The sequence below is a fragment of the Anomaloglossus baeobatrachus genome, chromosome 1 (assembly GCF_048569485.1).
Source record: "Anomaloglossus baeobatrachus isolate aAnoBae1 chromosome 1, aAnoBae1.hap1, whole genome shotgun sequence".
In the NCBI taxonomy this organism is placed as follows: Eukaryota; Metazoa; Chordata; class Amphibia; order Anura; family Aromobatidae; genus Anomaloglossus; species Anomaloglossus baeobatrachus.
In genome coordinates, this window is record NC_134353.1 from 278,953,309 (window position 1) to 278,977,089 (window position 23,781).

The 23,781-nt window shown below is 38.3% G+C and overlaps 1 protein-coding gene across 1 annotated transcript in view; it reads left to right on the forward strand.

Annotated features, from left to right (window-relative positions):
* Positions 1–18,304, forward strand: part of TET2 (tet methylcytosine dioxygenase 2) — a 147,754-nt gene extending 129,450 nt beyond the window's left edge. The window contains exons 7-10 of the mRNA XM_075350340.1: positions 48–137; positions 308–445; positions 1,697–2,063; positions 2,716–18,304. Coding sequence (XP_075206455.1) covers positions 48–137; positions 308–445; positions 1,697–2,063; positions 2,716–4,091 — 1,971 coding nt within the window. The 3' untranslated portion in view covers positions 4,092–18,304. The remainder of the gene's footprint in view (positions 1–47; positions 138–307; positions 446–1,696; positions 2,064–2,715) is intronic.
* Positions 18,305–23,781: the final 5,477 nt, after the last annotated feature.

Below are 23,781 nucleotides of genomic sequence, written 5' to 3' on the forward strand. Positions count from 1 at the left end.
TTCTGAAAAGACGAGATTAATTTATTGTTATATGTTATTTAACATAGGAAGAGAAGTTGGAAGACAGTCTTCAGTACTTGTCGACATTGATGGCTCCAATCTACAGGAAGCTTGCACCAGATGCCTATAATAACCAGGTATTTAATATTCTATTATAGGTGAATATTTTTATGCTTACATTTGCTGCACATTTAAGTAAGAACACATGTTTCGGCAAAAATAACTAAAGGGCAACACCAATTGTTCTCTCGCTTTTAAAAAAGTTGTCTCCTTAATAACCCACGCAATCTCTGTCATTGCTTTGTAGATTGAACATGAACACAGAGCTCCAGATTGTCGACTTGGCAAAAAGGAAGGTCGCCCTTTCTCAGGAGTTACAGCTTGTTTGGACTTTTGCGCTCATTCCCACAGAGATTTGCACAATATGCAAAATGGCAGCACAATGGTAACTCAGATTTTAATTTTTGTACTAATTAGTAAAATCATACATGAAGGTTAGATGTTGGATAGACTCCTGGATATTTAATCAAAAAGACACCTGAAAGTCTAGTATATCCAGAAAAACGATTATACTACAAATGTGTCTGTAAATTGAATGATGCTTAGACATTCTGCAAAATAACCTCATCAAGTTAAATGAAAAATGTTAGCTCAGCTCTGGGGGTCCCATTCCCTTTGTCATTGGTAGTAAAAATGACTATTTGGCATTAATTCAGGTTGTTCTCTCTCATATGCTGCGACACTAACTCCATGGTCCATTGGCACAACTTTCCGCCTGTTACCAGAGATCCATAAAGAAATGTAACCAAGGCACCAGAGTTCATGGCACAGTTAACAAGCAAAGGGGTGCAGAGAATATGAGACCAGTCACAAGTGGCAACCTAGCTGTTAGGAATTGGGTGCAGAAGATGGCCAGGGAAGACAGGGTAACCTATGGATACCCTAAAGCTGAGTTTCCTGAGCTGACCCTCACACCCGAAGGTACCCTTGAAGGTAGGAAGGTCTGGGCCCCCAACCTGGCCCTGACTCCTGTCCTGACCCTGATGACAAGTCCTCACCACCCACCACCCAGGGGATTGACCAGGACAGAGATCACCAAAACCCCTAAAGCAACAAAGTGCAGACAGGGGTAAAATAAAACCTAATGTACACCTAAAACCTGCACTAGTGAACAACCAAGGATGAACGGGAAAGGGATAACAAGGGAAAGGTGATAGTACAAAAACAATACAACTTGCAACAAACCACAGCAGACAGTAACAACCATATCCTCTCTGCTCCCAGGCTAGCTCCTAACTGAATAGAATAACCAGCACCAAGCCCAGAAAGCAGAGGCCTTAAATTCTGGCTGGAAGACGAATAACTGCTGCTACTGAGCAAGTCTGCTGCTGCACCAGAGAAGGAATTAACCCTTAATAAGCCAAAAGGAAAAACTACGTTTAAAGTGCATGGTCCCAGATGAGCCTTTTCCTATACCTGTGAAACTAGCAAAGTAACTGGGGCAATATTAGTTTTATATGTTGCTCCTTTTCTTCTACATATGCAACTTACATTTATATATGTTATTTCTTGGACTTTCTTCATACAAATGTGAAGCAGCTATCCATATAGTAATCAAAATGACTCTGCATATAATTGTTGTTTTATTATATCAGTCCAACAAACTCAGTAAAATTGTTTTCCCACTGTCCTTCAGGTTTGCACTTTAACCAGAGAAGACAATCGAGAAATTGGGAAACGTCCCCAGGATGAGCAGCTGCACGTGTTACCTCTTTATAAAGTCTCCCATGTGGATGAATTTGGCAGCACAGAGGCACAGGAAGAGAAAAAGAGAACAGGTGCTATCCAGGTTCTGAGTTCTTTCCGTAGGCAAGTGAGAATGTTGGCGGAACCTGTGAAAACCTGCCGGCAAAAGAAAATGGAAGCCAAGAAAGCAGCAGCAGAAAGACAGTCAGCAAACTCAGAAAACGGCCCAAGCAAAAGTGAAAAAGAGAAATCTTCTCGATACAAGAATGCACAAAATGCACATTCTGAATTGACTAACCATGAAAAACAGCTTGCAGGTAAGGAAATAAATATTTGCTCTGTTTTGGAAGCCATTAATAGCGGCACACTGGGATGTAATACTCATTGCTTACCCATTAGTAAAGAATTGTATTTGGGAAACGCAATGAGTTAGTGCGTCTTACATCACCTCGAAAAAGAAAGAGTGATGTGACTCTCTGTATACATGCTAAACCAGAGGAGGCTGTCAATCAAGAACAAAGTATGCTATTCTATGTGTCCCTGTGCACTCCTCTATACAATTCTGCAACCAAATATATAAGTATAGACCTGAGAACCTAAATGATGGCAAATGGTCAATTTTAGGCAATTCTTCTTAATCAGCATGGAAACACAAGTGAAAAAACAGAAATCCTTCTTCCATAAGAGATTTTGAGTGTACAGTGTTTAGTTTACTATGTGTGCAGCTCTATTAAATCATTTCAGAATTATCAGTGTAAAAACAGCACACATTGTCTGGGAATTTAACTATAATTAGACGTGATAAATATAATTTTGTACCACTGCAGTGATTGGCTTCTTTGGTGAACTCATTTCTGCAAACTTATACACTATCCTTAAAACTGCTCATATAGCATATGAAAATGTATATTGAATATACAATTATCTTTGTAAAGTGAACTCATAATTTACTTTTATTTTTAATTGCAGAACTTTTAAGAATTTCAGGACCCACCATGCAACAAGGCCCTATTCCTAACCCTGGTCAAACGAACCATATGAATTCATTTCCTACAGCAGATCCAAATAACCATTATGCAAGAATTCCTAACCTGGCCGACCCTTATCAGAATGCCTCCTCCAACTTTCCCGGTTCTAATCACACAGATCTTTTTCATACACCTCCAAACTCAGCAGTTTCCTGTGCCTCCACTCCAATGAACCCTTACCAAGGATCCTTAAATCAAAGTAGTCCATGTCCCCCGTATCCATGTAATGGAAATGTCAATATGGACAACTATTCTCCGTATCTCAATCATTATCCTCCACCTCAACAACATATGTTTTACAGGTTTAAAAACCAAGATCCAGCGGCTAATCTTAGTATGCCTCCAGGTCAGTCATTGAACCAGCAGAGGTTTGCTAATAATAAGGCCTATGGTCATAAATACATGAATTATGGAAACCAAAGCACGCAAGTTGAGGATTTTAATGGCTGCAATCTCAAACCAAACTCTAACCCCATGGGATCAATTAACCCTTACCATTTACATCAAGGAGATAATCACATGATGGAAGCTGTTTCAAAGGCAAATCCTAACCTTACTAATACAGACTACAATTCTCTGAGTAAGAATGGTGATTACTCCCTTCCACACTCCTTCCGGGCTCACGAAAGCAATGTATCCACAGGAGGCAGAGCCGGCCCTCTGCACCTTCATGGTAAAAACAACGACATGCAATCACATGTAATGAATGGGATACCTGAAATGCTTCCAAGTCTTAATCATGACAGAACTACTATGGGAGGTCAAAGTAGAGCTAATGGTGCTAATGTTCAGGAAAAGCTATCACAGGCCTCCGCAACTGTCCAAGAAGACCCACAAGAAGTTTGGTCAGATAGTGAGCAAAGTTTTCTAGATCCTGATATAGGAGGAGTGGCAGTAGCCCCAACTCATGGTTCAATCCTCATTGAATGTGCGAAACGTGAGCTTCACGCCACAACCCCCTTAAAAAATCCCAATAGGAATCACCCTACTAGGATATCTCTTGTGTTTTATCAACATAAGAGCATGAATGAGCCAAAGCATGGCTTAGCATTGTGGGAAGCAAAGATGGCAGGCAAAGCCAGGGAAAAAGAAGAGGACTGTGAAAGGTATGGTCCAGATTATGTTGCTCCGAAAACTTATAATAAAAAGGCTAAACGGGAACCTATTGAACCAACCCATGAGCCTGCTGAACCAACTTACCTACGTTTCATCAAATCACTCACACAGAGAACAATGTCAATGACCACAGACACACAAGTCACCACATCTCCATACGCCTTAACACGGGTTACTGGTCCTTACAACAGATACATATAGTCTGTTGGGTTACCTCACATACTTCAGATTGGTGCACCATTTTCTGATAGGATTGTTCATCTAGTTGTGTGGAATGCTGTGACTGAGAAGGGACAGTATTTGACTAATCAATAATGTGATCTATGGGAATGAATACCAGCAAAACCAAGAAAAGGTATTTTCATCATCAGTTATCTCTTCTTTGACTAACAGGTCACAGAATAAGTCAAAGAATGTAATCACCCTATGCAATGGTGTCAGCGGATATCAAGAAAAGGTTTTAATGGATGAAGAAAAATTGTATTTTCTATCTTTGACCATACAACATTGTACATCTGTGACCACTTTTTTTATTTAAAAAAAAAATGCCTAGGTAGGAGCCAGAAATAAACTTGCTGTAGTATTACATCAGGAATCTTACAAAGACCTTGTGGTGCTGACTTCTCAATGTGCTAAACGATACTGGAATTGCAACTTTTTTTTAACCTACGCTATAATAGCTTAATAATGACCTCCAATGTACTGAGTAATGTAGATACACAATTCATAGTTTAAAAAAAAAAAACACTGAAAATATTTGGACATTTAGAAAAATTGGTGCTATCATGTGCGTCTTTATGAATTCTTAATGCCTTGAAAGAATAATACCATTTAATGAATATATATAAATTAAACAAGAGAAAAAGAGAAAAAGTACACTTTTAAATCAATTCTAATTGTTTTATATACGGTCTGTTATATACTAACTTAAATTCTTAGCATTTAGTGATCACAAGTGAAAGAGCCTACTATATAACCTGCTATGTCCTATATCACATATCTAATTTGTACATACTATGTTTTTATAATAACCAATTCATTTAAATGATGGATTTCTTAAATTATTACAAATCTTTTTTCCATAAAGAGGTTGTCTGGTCAGAAGGTATTGATGACCAATCAGATCGTAGTGCTCCAAAACCCGGCGCCCCGTCGATCAGCTGACTTAATCTCCACCAGTGTCCAGATGTAAATGCTGAGAACCAGCATATCGGTGGCAGTGCCATGTGTTGGACCACTACCAATCCGCGAGAAGTCATCGATGTCTTCTGTCTGGACGGCCCATTTTAAACTATTCTTTGATGTTAACCTTGGTCAAATACATGAAACTTGAAAAACACAGGATTAAAATAATTTTGTAGTATGAGATTTTCAAGACCTTGATGATAAATTCATTAATTTTGAACGGTGACGATCATTATGTAAAAAATGTAAATGTTGAAGCAGCAAAATCAATGAGATTTCATGAAAATTCATTCCCACTGTGCATTTTTTGCTGTATTTTTTTTCTCCTATCGGCCTCTCTAGTGGGCCTGCCTGAAAAAACACAGGCAAAAAACCCCATTTTAATCAAAGAATCACAGAAATTCTGCATTACAAAGATCAAAAACATAAAAAAGGAGAAAACGCTGCAAAAAATACAGTAAAATACAATCTTAGCAGATACCTATTTGGTATTTTGATGTGGACACCTGCAGAAAACAAGACAGCAAAATAAAAAAAATGTATCTTTGCACGTTGAAACATGATGGTGATATATGGGTATCGAACTATCCTAAACCATTATGTCTTCAAGAACTGTGTTCCTTTCCACAAATATCTCTTAGATATATGGCCTAAACTTTGCATTAAAGAAATTATATTAATAATCCTTCCTCTTCAAGTTCTATTTTTATTTCAGAATGTTTATCACAAACTGTACCTTCCAATATTAAAGGGGTTGTCCACTTCTAGGAAAGTGGGTGCCAAACTGTGAAAAACACATAAAACAATAAACTCATCAGGTAATCACTATACCTGGGTCCATCATGGCTCCCCAACATTTCTCCAATCCCGATGTTTTGTATAGAGAGGTGATATCATGTCAAGAGCGTTACCAATCAAGCCCCTCACTGTGCTGCGTGCTCGTAATCTGAAGTTGTCGGCAAACAATGCTGAGCTCAATCACCAGGATGCTTGGCTTAGTGACTGGCTAGAAAAATGACTTGCGCTCCTGATGTGGAGTCACCACCGTAGTCAAAATACCAGGATTGTGCAACGGTGTGGAGCTAGCTCTGAACCGAGAGAGGGTGAGTACCTACTGGATTTATTATTTTAAGGGGATTACACAGTTTGGGGCCCATTTTCCTGGACATGGACAACCCCTTAAAGTTTTTTAAAGGTAAAGCAACTTATAGTTGAACTCATCCTTAAAGGGAACCTGTCACCAGGTTTGTCCCTTATAAGTTGTGGCCACCACCAGTAGGCTCTTATATACAGCAGTCTAGAATACTGTATCTAACAGCACAAGCCACTCTGTATAACGAAAAAAACCATTATTATACTTTCCTAGGGGGCGGTCCAGTCAGATGAGTGTCGCTGGTCTCTGTCCAGTGCCCCCATCAGCCTGGTGGTGGCCACAGGTTATAAGGGACAAATCTGGTGACAGGTTCCCTTTAAATTACTTACTACTGTACAGTAGAAACAACCATATACGAAATAGCGGATATGTAGATGGAATCTATGTGATATATTGAACAGTTCACATGCCAAAATTTGAGGTGTAGATTTATTTATAATTTTAAGTACTGAACCATATACTATTATTTTTATTTATTTTTTTTAAACATTATCCTATATTCTACATTTGCTATTTTCAAGTTAATTACTTTCTCTATAGCACTTACTTCTACAAACACAAAGGTCCACTTTTATCAAAGTAGTGTCATTTCATTATGATTGACATAATGTATGTAATGACACATTTTTGACTATAAGTTATCTTCTATGCCTAATCTGTCACAATATATAGCAAGTTTCACACTGGCTCAAATCAGGTTACGGTTTATGTGCCAGGGCATATATGTACAGATGCAACTTTTTGATGATTTGAGCAATTTTTTTTGGACCATATTAAAAAGTCACTTTTCGTAAATCCTTTAATCTTAAATTTAATGCTTAAAGACTAAATCCTAGCAAAGCAGTAAGCCACACATGTTTTCACCTCATTTTTACAAATTGATGAGCAAGCCTCAAATAGCTGCAAAAAAAGCTGTGAAAGATTTTTTTATTTATTTATCTTCATGGCATTGCAAAGTTATACATTTTTGCATTACACTTCATTAACTCATTTTGTTTCATTTTCTCTCAAAAAAATATGGAACTCAAGATTCCAGTTTATGCTCCTTTAGAATCTCCTTTCTACTGTTGCTCAGCAATATCTGTACCTGACTCTCCCTGTCTGAGCATCTCTGCTCCCAACCACGGTATTCAGGAAAAAGAATTTCCACACACAGTGTTTGATATATTCTACAGCTACTGCAGAGCAGCAGTTGAAAGGAGCTTCTAAAGAAGCATAAACATGGATATTGAATCACCACTGCAGCATAATGTTTGTGAGAAAAGGAAGCAACATTGAAGTATATTTCAAAAATTCATGACTTTTCAATGCCTGAATGATAATTCAATAAAATAATAAGTTTATTGACTCTTTAAGACAATATTTTGGATTACACCAAAGTAATCAATGCATATACACTGATAAATGTGGGGCATAGCTTTTGTATTAAAGGCGTAGTCTGAATTCTAGTAGTTAATATTTAATAAACAGCAAATGTAAGGGAAAAAAGCATACAATTGGATAATATACAAGTTACTACATGTCTAGAAACAGCCTGCCACACTAATAATTTGTAAAATATCATCTTAAAGAGGACAAACCACCAGGATTTTGTGATATGAACTAAAGGCAGTGTCATACAGGCGATAAGATGCTGAAGTCAGGCATACCTGTGATAGAATAATGTGATGCTTGGTTGCAGAAATACACTACAGTTCAAAAGTTTAGGGTCACTTAGATATTTCCTTACTTTTGAAAGCATAGCACATTTTTTTCAATGAAGCTAACATTAAATTAAACAGAAATACACTCTATACATTGTTAATGTGGTAAATGACTATTCTAGCTGCATATGTCTGGTTTTGAATGCAATATCTACATAGGTGTATAGAGGCCCATTTCCAACAACCACCACTCCAGTTTTCTAATGGTACATTGTGTTTGCTGTGTTAGAAATCCCTTGAAAACACTTGTGAAAGTATGTTAGCACAACTGAAAACAGTTTTGCTGATTAGAGAAGCTATAAAACTGACCTTCCTTTGAGCTAGTTGAGAATCTGGAGCATTACATTTGTTGGTTTCATTAAACTTTCAAAATGGATAGAAAAAGAGAACTTTCATATGAAACTCGACAGACTATTCTTGTTCTTACAAATGAAGGTTATTCCATGTGAGAAATTGCCAAGAAACTGAAGATTTCCTACAACGGTGTGTACTACTCCTTTCAGAGAGAGCACTAACAGGCTCTAACCAGAGTAGAAAGAGAAGTGTGAGGCCCCGCTGCACAACTGAGCAACAAGACAAGTACATTAGAGTCTCTAGTTTGAGAAATCGATGCCTCACAGGTCCTCAACTGGCAGCTTCATTAAAAACTACCCGCAAAACGCCAGTGTCAACGTCTACAGTGAAGAGGCGACTCCGGGATGATGGCCTTCAGGGCAGAGTGGCAAAGAAAAAGCTATATCTGAAACTGGCTAATAAAAGGAAAAGATTAATATGGGCAAAAGAACACAGACATTGCACATAGGAAAATTGGAAAAAAGTGTTATGGACAGACGAATCAAAGTTTGAGGTGTTTGGATCACACAGAAGAACATTTGTGAGACGCAGAACAACTAAAAAGATGCTGGAAGAGTGACTGACGCCATCTGTCAAGCATGGTGGAGGTAATGTGATGGTCTGGCATTGCTTTTGTGCTGGTAAAGTGGGAGATTTGTAAATGTAAAAGAGATTTTGAATAAGGAAGGCTATCACTCCATTTTGCAAAGCCATGCCATACCCTGTGGATAGCGCTTGATTGGAGCCAGTTTCATCCTTCAACAGGACAAAGACTCAAAGCACACCTCCAAATTATGCATGAACTATTTAGGGAAGAAGCAGGCAGCTGGTATTCTATATGTAATGGAGTGGCCAGCCCAGTCACCAGATCTCAACCCTATTGAGCTGTTGTGGGAGCAGCTTGACCGTATTGTACGCAAAAAGTGCCCATCACTTCTGGAAGCATGGGGTGAAATATCTCCAGATTACCTCAGCAAATTAGCTAGAATGCCAAAGGTCTGCAAAGCTGTGATTGCTGCAAGGGAGCATTCTTTGACAAACTCTCCAGTGCCATTTTAATGAAGCCATTGCGGTCAAGACTGTGAGAGGCACCGGCGGGTGCGCCTTTTTTTTTTTTTTTTGTTTTTTACATCTGCAAATGCGCCAATGCCTCTCATAGTCTTCACCACAGTGGTAACTTCAATAAAATCGTGCCTGAGATCGCGGTTCACACATGTGCGGACTCCTGCACCATTTTAATGAAAACAGAATCACTGTGTCAATGTGCATGCGCCGCCAACAACAGCAATGGCAGAGCGGAGCTAGATTCAAATAATGAAAAGGGGGCATGTCATAGAGGAAGCTGTAGGAGGACTTTACAGCAAGAACCTGACCCACGAAGGCCTGCAACCGTTGCACCTGTCAAAGTGCAGTGTATTTCTACAACTTTGATTAAAGATGCAACCAAGCATTGGATCTTTCTACAACAGGTATGCCTAGATTCAGCATCTTAGTTCCGGTTTGGCACTGTCTTAAATTAATATCACAAAATCCTGGTAGTTGGTCCTCTTTAAAACACACAAAAATATACATGTATGAATAATATTTAAAAATGCAAATAGTTGTCTGCAGTGATCACCCAAAACCGGAATGTGGTCGAGATGTCAATTACACTTTATTTCAAGCCCCATTAATTTGTTAGATTTTTTTGATGATCATAATACATGTACTCATTTTTATTTCTATTCGCACACTTCTAAATAACCCCTTTATCAAAACCATCAGTAAAAGTGTTACATGAGTAGTCATATTCATTTTGGTTTCTTTTGCTTGTAAATATCTACATTTATTGCGTTCCAGCGAGATAACGGACTGTTGTGCTTTTACCTACTATATGTATGAAATATTAACTATATGAATTTTGTGGAAAACAAGAGCAAAATAAGCGCTGACGACGTCATGTTTTACAGAAATCAGAAAAATCAATTAGACGTTAATTTATAATTTTTAATTGAAGCCAAGATTATGTTGGATTCCATGAGGCTGTTTAGATTTCATACCTTGGTGGCGTAACCGCCAGCTATGTATAATTAATTTGTTTTCTGACAGCACATAATCCATTTGATATCTTAATGGTGAAGGTTAATGTAGAATACATTTTATTAATCCTTGTGGAAGCGATCTGGAAGTTTAGATATTATCAATAATCTTATCACAACTGGTTATAGTGAATTTCTCAGCATTGACTTACTTGGGAGAATACATGTTCATATAACTAAAGGTGCATTTTAGGATTAAGCAAGGTTTTTATGTTTTAAACTATTGATAGGTAGTTTTATAATTTTTTTCTACCAAAGTTTTTCATTCAGAATTATTTTTCATTTATACAATGTTGAATTTGATGTCATAGTTTACAGATGAATACAATAAGCTACCATAAATAGCACTGGCTCAGTAGTACATGTGCCTCAAAGCTACACAAATACTAAGGGGTATTCATAGGTTTGAACTTATTTTTGGCTGTTTTTCTAACTGTAAAATTTGTGGCTATGCAAACATGTAAGCCAACTATATCGTTTCAACTTAGAACCGAGTGCACATATAGGAGCCAATTAATCGAGACTGGCGTAGCGCACACTCATGCTATGCCATCCATTCTGGAGTACCCTGAGCCAAGTTCGGCACATCTCTTCTGTGGCGTGCGCCTCAGTGCATCTTACCAAAAATGCTATTCCAGTGGAGTAGCATTTCTGGCAAACAAAGCTCTGCCATTTTTGAAAAGTTTGACGGGCAGGCATGGCCACACCGCTGTCCCACTTCCACCCATTTCTGCGTGTGAAAACACTGAAAGTTGAACATTTTTGTGCATCTTATCGTTGCCTAAAAATTTCAAAATTTTAAAGCTTTTATGCCATTGTTGAATTGGCCCCATTGACCCTTACGTTTCAAAGAATATAAGTACCTGTAAAGCTCATAGTAAATATTCATCTGTGGACATTAAGACAGACCACTGCTAGAAAATTTAGAATATTAAAAAAATTCCCATTTAGAGATGATAAAATCTTTTCAAATTCAAATTTGCCTGGTTCATGAAATTTTTCCTAAACATTTGACTCCTTGTAAGACGTAACATCATCTTGCTTTTACTGAGGCAAGTGATGTGCAGATAGTCCATAACGACCTCTGTTTCCTCCCCACATACACTTGTCAGAGGCAAAAGTTGTCAATTGTGGCCTGGATTTAGTTTATGCTGCTGCTAGTGACTTCCACATTCTTAGCCATAGTACATGTTTTCAAAAGCAAAAAAGATTTCAGGATGTATAAAAAGAGAGATTAAATCCCGTGATCCCAATGTATTGTTGTTACCCCTCTATAAATCACTTGTAAGGCCACATCTTAGAATATGGGATCCAGTTTTGGGCTCTACATTTAAAAAAGGACATTCAGAAGTTAGAGTCAGTTCAAAGGCGGCTAACTAGACTACTACAAGGAATGGAAGGCCTCCCATATGATGACAGGTTGAAAAAGTTAGATATGTTTAGCTTAGAAAAAAGCCGTCTCAGAGGAGATCTCATTTATATGTATAAATACATGTGTGGTCAATATAAAGGACTAGCACATGACTTATTCCTCTCAAAGACAATACTAAGGATGAGGGGGCACTCACTGTGAGTGGAAGAAAAGAGATTCCGGCAGCTAAATAGGAAAGGGTTCTTTACAGTTAGAGCAGTCAGACTGTGGAATGCCCTACCACAAGAGGTAGTGATGGCAGATACTATAACAACTTTTAAAAAAGGGCTGGATGATTCCACAGTACAGACAACATTGTCGGTTATAAATGACGTAGTGACAAATAATTGGTGGAGGAAGGTTGAACTAGATGGGCCTAGGTCTTTTTTCAACCTATGTAACTATGTCCATTGCCATTGCCACTATTTTTTACCATACAATTTGTAGAACACTATGACAATCTTTTGTCAATCTTTTCAACCCCAGCTATTCAACCCTTGACAAAAAAGGTTGTAACAAGTAATGCTAGGTGGATAGGTACACATAGGATAGCAAAATGTGGCAGCATTCCTCAATTTAGGTGTGGCTTGTATGGTTGTGAAATTGTATTATTAAAACAGGTGTGCAAAAACAGACATGCACCATTAAATATCTACATTTTTTAAAACTTTTTTCTATTTTTGCAACAAAAGTCAATCCTTTTGTGAAAAAATAACATGAGTATAAATGCTAGGTAGGTATACATCCAAAAATCAACACCTGTAGCAGTGCGACACACACATTTGTTGAGGTAGACAGTTGCAGTTAAATGTTCGGATTTTGGGAAATTTTCTGTTAGATTTTTAAATAAACAAATATTCCCCCACCCGATCAGAAAAAAAAATTATTAACCCAGTGAAGTTACTTGTGGCTAGCCACTGAAACAGAGTTCAGAAAAAATATAGTGCTGTCTAGCTGCTGTTTTCTAGTGCATTAAGAGTGAAGAACTAAAAATATCATATTGTAATTTAAAAGCAGCATGAAAGATGACAGCTACGCAAGATCACTGATCAATTACCCTGAGTCTGTCATTGCTGCTGCTATTTCTATTTCTCTCTCTATAAATTAATCTGTTTTGTTCACAAATTACTACACTCCTCTTCTTTACTGCTGTACTTGTACAACACATTACTGTGTGAAGTATTTATCCAATGCTCTCAGGCTTTTTATTCCGATCTCCATTGCTGTGAGGTATGATGTCCTCTCTCTGTTCTGAATTACCCAAAAATGACTGATGCATTTCCTGCCTAAGCTTTTATTCAGGCTATGATAGTTCCTGATGATTACCATTACTATACCATGTAATCTGATGCCTACAAGGCATTATGGGAAAGCGCATTGTCATTTCTGAGGTCATATCAGTCTTCTATGGCTAGTGCAAACTTCTGCAATGTGTAAAAAATCAACAGGATTTTTTTGAGATTTTGCGCAAAGGGAATCAGAAATTGTGAATTTCATGAAAATCAACTTGAATTCAATTATCTTTTAAATGATTTCCTTATCTCTGTTTCTGGCTAATTTCAACTCCCCTAAGAATCAAAATTAGTCTAAATACCTACATACCTGGTATATAAAGTATTTGAGAAGTTAATGCCCATTTCCTGATGCTATTAGACTGGAGTGGGACTACTGCCCACCTTTTTTTTACAACCTGCCAAAGCAAATTTCAGATGATTTGTGGGGGTTTTGGTACCCCACTGATCTATTTATTACCCTATAGATAGACAAAAGAATACAGCTGCATTCTATATATGCTAAGTTGTATGAAAGCAATGAATACATGAAATGTAAATTACATCACTGATATATTGAACATGCTGATAAGGTAAATGAAAGTACTTAGAGCATAAAATGGCCAGTTCATGTGTGCCTATTAGCCATGGCAGGGCGTACTGTTCTCTGGTAGTATCCAAAATTGAATATTTATCAAACATGCCTCTCCTGGGCTAAAAGTCTACAAAATTAAAGGGCAGTTGGGAACCAGCACTAATTTAAAAACAACCTTATGTTGATGGGAGAAGCTCATTTAAATATGGAAGCAGTCACCTTCAATAGTATACTACAACAAAAACAATAACTGACAATCACCTTCAAACAGAATAAATCAAGTGTGAAGAGGTGCAAACTGCAATGACTGCATAATGTAAAAACAAAAGAATACAGTATCACAATGTAAGCGCTAAGATGTATGCAAACATTGAATGTATAGAATTTTTCCCTAATATAAAGCTATTGGTATGTGTGCCCTATGGGGTTTTTGCCTTCTTCTGGATCAACATGTTAGGCTATAGGTTAAACTTATAATCAGACGAGTACAGGCACGAGTTCAGCATGGCCATCAAATAGGTTAAACTTGATGGACTTAAGTCTACCTTCAACCTTAAAAACCATGAACTATGAATTTGTACTGCATAACTGCTATGTAAAATATACTTATGAAACGAAGGTTCTTAGCCCAGAATTTTATTTTTGTTGTATACTAGTTGAAGAGGTGACTGCCTCCATATTTGACTAAGCCCTCCTCCCATCAGCTTAAGGTTATTTTTAATAATGCAGTCACAGCAGCTTACCACTGCTTACACTTGCTTTGTTCTCCTAGGAGTAGCTGGTAATATTTATTTGTACTGTTTTATGGATTGGTCATTAATTGTTTAGTCTCAAACAATTCCCTTAATGTGTCTTAAAGTTCGAAGTTAGTTTATAAGATGCCATGTTCACTTGCAGTTGGGTGATCTATTCTCTGGTAGGTTTATAAATATCAGAATTGAGGATGGAATCCCGTGAAGGAGAGATAAAATATATGTATTTGAATGTTTCTCTTCTCCCCTTCAACTGGTTTCTGTTCCCATTTTTAGTAATTATAGACGGGGGTCACAAACTCCGAATTGGAAGTCTCCAGGAAGGTTTAGAAAGACAGTAACTTCCCTATATATGTATTTTTTTGTTTAATGCCTCAAAATTTCAGAAAACATTTAAGACTAGTACCAAATGTACATGTCAGAAGCCAGAAGGCACAGATTGTCGCAATAGATTCCATCTACCAGGTAGGGCACAGCTTATAAATGTCATGTTAAAGAAAAATATACATGTATTTTTCCAAAAACAGCACAACGTCTGTTCAAGGGTGATATCTGGTATTGCAGCTCAATTACTTTGAAGGGAACGGGGCTGCAATATTACAAACCCCCTGTGGATATGTGTGGCACAGTTTCTAATTTTGGACAATTCCATTAAAGTAATTTATAGCTTTACTAGGTTTGTCTGCTTTGACAAACATAGCAGAGCATTGCAGTGCTCTTATCACAAAATCTAGAGCCTACTATGAAATCCTTATTCGTACCTTGCATTGCCCAGACAAGTTAGTGCTCATTTTTTCATTACTAGATTTTTTTTTTAATTTTGCCAATTAATGTATTTAGGTCAAAACAAACTGTTAACAGGTAATAGGTACTTTTACTCCCTGTGAATTAAAGTGACACATGGAGTACATGAACATATGTATTTTTTTGTTACAAATTATTCATTTTGTTTGCGTAAAGTGGAGGAAATCTTTCAGAACTCTTGGTGCTCAAATACTTCACGTGTGGAGGTGGAGAACTATTTTCTTGGACGCATTAAATGCCTTGTTATATTTGACAGGCACATACATTCTTATTGGTCTGAATTGATTGCCTTGCAGTCCACATATAGCCTGCTTTCCTCAGGGAAGCAGGTCCGATAACTTGCCTACTGTTACTTCAAACCAAGCTACACCTAGAAATGTAGCTGCACAATGTAAGGCAGCTGTCTTGGTATACTAAGTTTAGATGATGAATTTGTAGAAGAAAATTCAAATAAACTAACAAGTAAAATCTGTATAGAAAAAAATTATAAACGTATATTTTTTTAGTTTTTTCTTTTAGTACTGTATATATATATATTTCTTTCAGATTAAAGATACATCTAGAATCTTGTAAAAATTAAGCCTATTTGAGATGGTGCTATTCACCCTGCTACCAATTTTCACAATGTGAGCTAAGGATACACAATAGGTCTGAGAGCATGTCCTACTTGTCATTTACCTCAGCACTAGTTTGGCAGTAGGGCACGGGGCGAAGTGTGTTGCATGGCATACCATCATTGTGTCCCAAACACCTAGAGTGAAAATGAATCAAAGAAACAGAAACTTACATGATGACTCTTCTAAGTACTTGATAACGTAACAAGTATAACTTGAACTTCAGTCTTTTTCTTCTAAAAATTCAGGGATATTTCAGCTTGGATTCTTTTAACGCCAACCGATCATGTTTCTGTAAGGCTCTAGTAGGCTATATCCTATCATTTTCTGTTGTTCTGATCCCAATTTCCATTGTATGTGTAAAAGTATTGACACATACAGTATAACCAAACCCAATTTTGTAAAAAAAAATTCAAACTGTAAAATATGTAAAGTTTAGAATGTTTTTAGTGGAAGTTAAATGCACTGAGATATATGAAAGGGACAGGTTGTAAGGCAAAGGTTTGGCAGCTCTTATGGCTCATGCACCAAATTGCATTACTGGTTAATTCCATTGACATGGTTTTAGCAAGTGTGCCGTAATGTAGCACTTGGGAACTCATCATTAATGAATGAATGAAAGATAGGATGATGCTGACTCCTCTTATGTAAAAGTGGTCATAACCATTGGATGAATCTTGGCTAATCCAGCCGACCAGCTAGAAAGTATTGAGGTGTCCCAATTCTTCTCTGACAACAGATTTCAGGAGAGAGAAGGATTAGGAATGTTAGATTTCAGTATTCTCGATCATAGTGAGCATGTATATCAGGAGGTCGAGAGGAAAAGCTGTTGGCTAAACAAGTATTCAGTTAACAGCCATCTAAACGGTATGACTAACTTGAATCTCGAAAGTTATATATCCATTGGCCCTATATTTGTTTGGCCTTAAATTGGACTTATCAAGACTAACATGCTGCCCTATGTGTGGGTAGCATGCCAGCAGTGAAGTAATGATGAATGATAAGTCATTTTGTATATATAGTGTGTTTTAAGCATTTGAATATTTAATTAAATTGTAGATCCCAGTCCTTTCTACTCACTATTAACGAGTCTACATGGCAGTCTCTCACTTTTAGACACAGCTAATGACAGTTTTTCCTTTAGGGATATGTCAATGCCTAGTCGGGGTGAAGGTAACTGCTCTTCAGATTTGCTAACCTTGAGAAGTCAGTCTTGGGAGTTTATAGTACACAGGTTAGAATAAAATAGGCATATAGATCTTCTAATCTGTCACATTATGTTCTCATACGGGATGGCCAACTTCAAGCTGGTATAATTGGCTTAGGTGGCCTGTACATTGTAGTCAAAGCTTTTCTACCCCTCATCTAGATGACTACCATGGAGCTGAGAGTGGAGAAGTGACTTGCTAGAATGTAATTCAGTGCATAGCACCCTTCAACTTTAGTGTACATAATTTCGGTATGGACACCATACATACATACATCACTGGGCTTCCGTGATCATTCTTCAGAGTCGAAATCCCTTTTCACAAGTTGTCATACTGTGCAATATTCATCTTCAATTTAAGTCTGGTCCCCATTGCAATGGAATGGGAATTTGTGTTTTTAACCAGTCACATAATGTATATATGTACATTAATTTTGTATGAACATTGTGCCTGTGCACACTATAATACCTTTAATACTTTATTTTGTAATATTGTGTTCTGTTTAATTTAGATAAGTCAGTTTTGTTGTCATGTAAAATTACGGTGTTTCCAAATGAGGTATAAAACTCTTACTTGTACCTAGTCTGTAGTAGGCTATATAGAAAGAGTGTTGTGCCCCATAAAGAGATGAACATGCTTATGTTATCATTCATGTGACTTTTTATTACTGTTATTTTATTTATAAAAAAAAAAAAATAAAATTAAAATTATAAAGCAGCAACACACATCATTTGCCAAACTGCTTGCAAAATGAATGGAAAAAAAACAAAACGGAAAAAAATAAATAAACCAAGGTTGGCTTAAAGGATCAGCGTATTGTATAAATAAAATCGGCAAATTGGTGTACAGATCCAGAAACGGTAGAAAGCAAACGTGAAAGCGCTAGTGTAGGGTTTGCAAGGCTGACTATAGCCATACTTGAAAATGCTTTGAGTGTTGTCAACTTTACTTGAACGAACCTTTTCATCTTAATAGGTGCACAGTAGTGTCGTCACTTCTAAAGCTAATAGTTAATGTGTATAGGAATCCATACAATTTGACACTAAAGTAATGATTTAATGTGTGCATTTTCTCTGCGTACTTTATAGAGGCTTTTTTTTATCTTTTAAGTTTCTTTTGTTTTCTTTTGTTTTTTTGTTTTGTTTTTTTTCATAAAATGTTGGTATGTGTATAAAATCTAATGATGGCTATAAATACTGTAAGTATTGTAATGTAATGTAATGAACGCAGGCTATTTGAAAACTGTTTATTATATCATTCCTGATAATGCTGAGATGTGGGTGTTTTTAATAAAATTTATATTTATTTAATGCATTTGGCTGATCGGCTGGTGTATGATTTCAACAAAAGTACGTAAGGCATAATTTATTATTCCTGTGTCTGTAATAAATGTAATCAGTCAGGTGTTTCTTACTTACAAACTACCATAGTGAAAAATGTTATATATGAAACATTAACAAAATTAATTCTAAAAGGGAACCTGTGATGTTGTTGAAATTATATAATAATAATAATATTTAATCATTTATATAGCGATATTAATTCCACATCGCTTTACATACATTGGCAACCCTGTCCCCATTGGGGCTTACAATCTAAATTCCCTATCTGTATGTCTTTGAGGTGTGGGAGGAAACCCACGCAAACATGAGGAGAACATACAAACTCCCTTCAGATGTTGTCCTTGGGATTTTAACCCAGGACCCCAGCGCTGCAAGACCACTATGCTGATAACGTTGTGTTCAAAATAATAGCAGTGTGTACATAAACATGAGCTGAGCCCAAAATCTTTCTAATAGTTTTATTTTCATGCATTGGGAACATTGCAGACTGTTTTCTAAATCAATACATGCAAAGAAATGTTTATAATTTTTAACTACTTTACAGAAAATATCAAAACATGAACACTGGGCTGTTCCAACAAATATCAGTGTCTGCATTAGTCTTTACATACTCAAAATCTGACCTCTTTTTATTTAGGATTTAGCATTCCTGTGAATCACTAACCTAATATTTAGTTGTATAACAACAGTTTAGAACTGCTTCACATCTATGTTGCATAGAGTCAACCAACTTAGAGTCAACGAGTTATTCCAGCCTCGAATGTTTTGACTACATCCCACAATGTATTCGCAATTGTTGGCTTTGCCTCAAAAACTACATTTTGTATGTCACCCCACAAGTGTTCTATTGGATTAAGGTCCGGGGATTGGGCTGGCCACTCCATAACCTCAATTTTGTTGGACTAGAACCAAGATTTTGCTTGTTTACTGGTGTGTTTAGGGTCGTTGTCCTGTTGAAACACCTATTTCAAGGGCCTTTCCTCTTCAGCATAAGGCAACATGACCTGTTCAAGTATTTTGATATATGCAAACTAGTCCATGATCCCTGGTATGCGGTAAATAGGCCCAGCACCATAGTAAGAGAAACATGCCCCAATCATGATCTTTGCACGACCATGCTTCAAAGTCTTCAGTGTGTACCGTGGCACTTGAATTCAGAGTTTGGGGGTCGTCTGATGACCTGTCTGTAGTCCTTGAATCCAAAAAGAACAATTTTGCATTCATCGGTCCAGAAAATGTTTCTACATCTCTCTTTAGGCCAATTGATGTGTTCTTCGGCATATTGTATCGGCTTCAGTATGTGTCTTATTTTAACAGAGGGTCTTTGCGGGAACGTCTTGCTAATAGATTAGCTTCACATAGGTGTCTTCTCACTATCACAGTATTCACAGGTAACTTGAGACGTCTTTGATCATCCTGGAGCTGATCATTGCCTGAGCCTTTGCCATTCTGGCTATTCTTCCATCCATTCGAATTGTCGTCTTCCATTTTCTTCCATGTCTCTGTTTTTGCTTTCCATTTTAAAGGATTAGAGATAATTTTAGCTGAAAGCCGATTATTGTCTGCACTTCTTTAGAACTTTTACCCTCTCCAATCAACTTTTTAATCAAAGTACGCTGTTCTACTGAGCAATGTCTCGAATTACCCATATTTCTAAGTCTTTCAAGGCGAAATGAATGTACAACATATACTGGCTTCACTCTTAAATAAGGGCCACCTGGTTCACACCGGTTTCATCACAGAATGATTGACCTCACTAATGTAAACTCCACACTGCTATAATTTTGAACACACCCCATTCAATTAATTATTCACGGACTCAAAAACCTACAGATCATGAATGCTGAGTCTGGGGTTGTTCTAAAGGGTGCTTTACACGAGACGATCTATCGTGCGATAGATTGTCGGGGTCACAGTTTTTGTGACGCACATCCGGCATCGCTTGCGATGTCGGGCAGTGTGACACCTCCGAGCGACACAGTATCGCTCACAAATTGGGAGTCGTGTACTCATTGCTCGGTTTCATAATCTTGTTTAATTAAAATGGAGCCGGGTGCTCATCGTTCCCGGGCTAGCACACGCCGCTCCGTGTGACACCACGGGAACATTGAACAGCTGCTTACCTGCGTCCCACAGCACCCGCCGGCTATGCGGAAGGAAGGAGGTGGGCGGGATGTTTACGTCCCGCTCATCTACGCCCCTCCGCTTCTATTGGCCGGCCAATGTGTGACATCGCTGTGACGCTGAATATCCCACCCCCTTCAGGAAGACGATGTTCGCCGCCCACAACGACGTCGCACAGCAGGTAAGTGCATGTGACGGGGGTTAATGACTTTGTGCGCCACGGGCAACTAATTGCCCGTGACGCACAAACGACGGGGACGGGTACTATCGATCGTGAAATTGCACGATAGATCGTACCGTGTAAAGCAGGCTTAAGAATCTACGCCACCAACTGGTAAATTGTTTGACAAGTGGTAATATAATTTTTACCAAAAACAGTGAATAATCTGGTTAGTGATATTGGACTGCTATTATTTTGAACACTATTGTATTTGCTGGCAGGATGCTATAGAGCAGGAGGAGCTAATCAGATTGATATGCATTTTTGTGGAAAAGTTTAAACAAAACATTTTTTCATTAACTCCTTCACCCCTGAGCCTGTTTTCACCTCCCTGACCCCGCCAATTTTTTCAATTCTGACCAGTGTCACTTTATGAGGTTACAACTCTGGAACGCTTCAACAGATCCCAGTGATTAGAGGATTGTTGTTTCATGACATAATGCACTTCATGTTACTGGTAAATTTAGGACAATATTTTTGGCATTTATTTGTGAAAAAAATGGCGAAAATGTAGCAATTTTCAAACTTTGAATTTTATACCCTTAAACCAGAGAGTTATATAACACAAAATGATTAATAAATTAAATTTCCCACATGTCTACTTTACATTACCACAATTTTTTAAACAATTTTTTTTATAGGAAGTTAAAAGGGTTCAAAGTTTATCAGCAATTTTTAATTTCTCCAACAAAATTTACAAAACCATTTTTTTAGGGACCACATTCGAATTTGAAGTGACTTTGAGAAGCCTAAGTGACAGATAATATCCAAAAGTGACACCATTATAAAAACTGCACCCCTCAAAGTACTCAAAATTACAACCAACAAGTTTATTAACCCTTTAGGTGCTTCACAGGAATTAAAGCAATGTAAAAGGAAAAAATGAAAATTTTACTTTTTCCCACAAAAATGTTACTTTAGCCTCACATTTTGTATTTTCATAAGGGTAAAAAGATAAAATGCACCATACAGTTTGTTGTAAAATTTCTCCAGAGTTCACTGATACCCCATATGTGGTTGAAATCTATTGTTTGGGTGCATAGCATTGCTGGGAAGGGAAGGAGTGCCATTTGAATTTTAGAGTGTAAAATTGTCTGCAATAGATAGCGGACGCCATGTCACGTTTGGAGAGCCCTTAATTTCCTAAACAGTGGATGGTAACAGACAGGAATGGTAGAAGAAAGGAAAGAGAGGATAGGGTGAGTAAGGCTCGGGGTACACACAAAAGGGAGGACACATAAAGGTGAGGTATGCATCCGTTACATCAACTGTGCATCAAAGAGATATAAACACCCATCTCTCGCACCATGGTTGAGGAGAGGGAGCCGAGAATGAGTTGTGCCCCCTGCCCCCTGACCATGTAGCTATACAACATATAGCTAAGGAGTCATATAACGGGGGGGTATCTCCTGTGAACTTTAGCCTGTAAACGTAGGCAAAGGCAGAAATTGAACATTGGGGTCAGCTTCTTCACATTCTAGAGCTGGAACCCCTCGGAAACCGTCCCACTAGGTCTAGTGAAGACCAGTTCATGATGCGCCGTCCCCAGGGCTCAGGTCGGCAAAGGTACAAAAGGGCCCAGATTGGCCCATGCACAAGGCAGCTCGCACTGCCAACCAGCAGACAGCTGCTAATCAAAGGGCTGTGGGCCACCTGAAGACCCCAGCTCCCGATGGGGTAAGAGACAGACCAGTCAGTGGGCATCATGGGGGACTCTCTGAAGCAGATGGTGAGCTCTGTGGCCTCCTGGCTTTCTCAACCGGCTGCCATCTCGGAGGTGCTTCTGGAAATGTATTTACTTTTTTGAAATACTGAAATGAGTTAACTTTTTGATGATATTCTATTCGATATGCCTCTGTATATCAGGAATGTATATATATATATATATATATATATATATATATATACACAGTATATATATATATATATATATATATATATATATATATATCCATATTTTCGCTATAGTGGGGAGTATATTTTATACATCTATAGATGTACCTTGTACTGCTTTAACTCTCTTGTGCATGGAGTTCACTAGAGCTTCATAGTTTGCTGCAGGAATTCTTTTCCACTACTCCATGATTACATGGAGCTGGTTGATGTTACAGACTTTCACTCCTGCACCTTCCATCACAGATGCTAATAGAGTTTAGGTCTGGAGACATGATTGGCCAGTCCAGCATCTTTATCCTCAGTTTCTCTAGAAAGGCAGTGGTCGTCTTGGAGGTGTTTTGGGGTTTGTTATGTTGGAATACTGCCCTGCGGCCCAGTTTTCAAAAGGAGGGGATCATGCGTCACTTCAGTAAGTCACAGTACATGTTGGCATTTATGGTTCCCTCAATGAACTGTAGCTCCCCACAGCCAGCAGCACTCATGCAGCCCCAAACCATGACACTCCCACCACCATGGTTGACAGTAGGCAAGACACACTTTTCTTTGTACTCGTCACCTTGTTGCCGCCACACACACTTGACACCATGTGAAACAAATATGTTTATCTTGGTCTCAAAGACCATAGGACATTGTTCCATTAATTCATGTCCTTTAGGCCCGTTTCACACGTCAGTGAAAAACACAGACGTTTTTCACTGGCGTGTAAAACACGCACATGTCCCTGCGTGTGTCGTGAATCACGGCACACGTGGGTTGTCTAAGTGCAATCCAGGCTCCGTTCTCCGTGGCCCGTGATTGCACTTAGTAATCAACTCACCTGCGCCCGCTCCCGCTCTCCATGGTGCTGATCGCTCCCGCGGTGCAGCATCCGGCCGGCGGTGACCCCCGCAGCAGCTGCTTCCGGGTTGGCTGTGTCGCGCATAATGAATATGCGCGACAGTAATCAGCCGGCTTAGAAGCAGCAGGGAGAACTGGCTGCAGAGGACATCGCTGGATGCCGGGTGAGTTAAAATGTTTTTTATTTTAAAAGCACGTTTTTTTCTGGCACGTGTTTCACGGACCACACCACTGCGTGGTCCGTGGGACATCAGTGATGCCAGAAAAAAATGGACATGTCTCCGTGCGGCAATCACGCACACGCGGGTACGCTGCACGGAGACACGTGCAGTGAAAAATCACTGACGTGTGAGCAGACCCATTG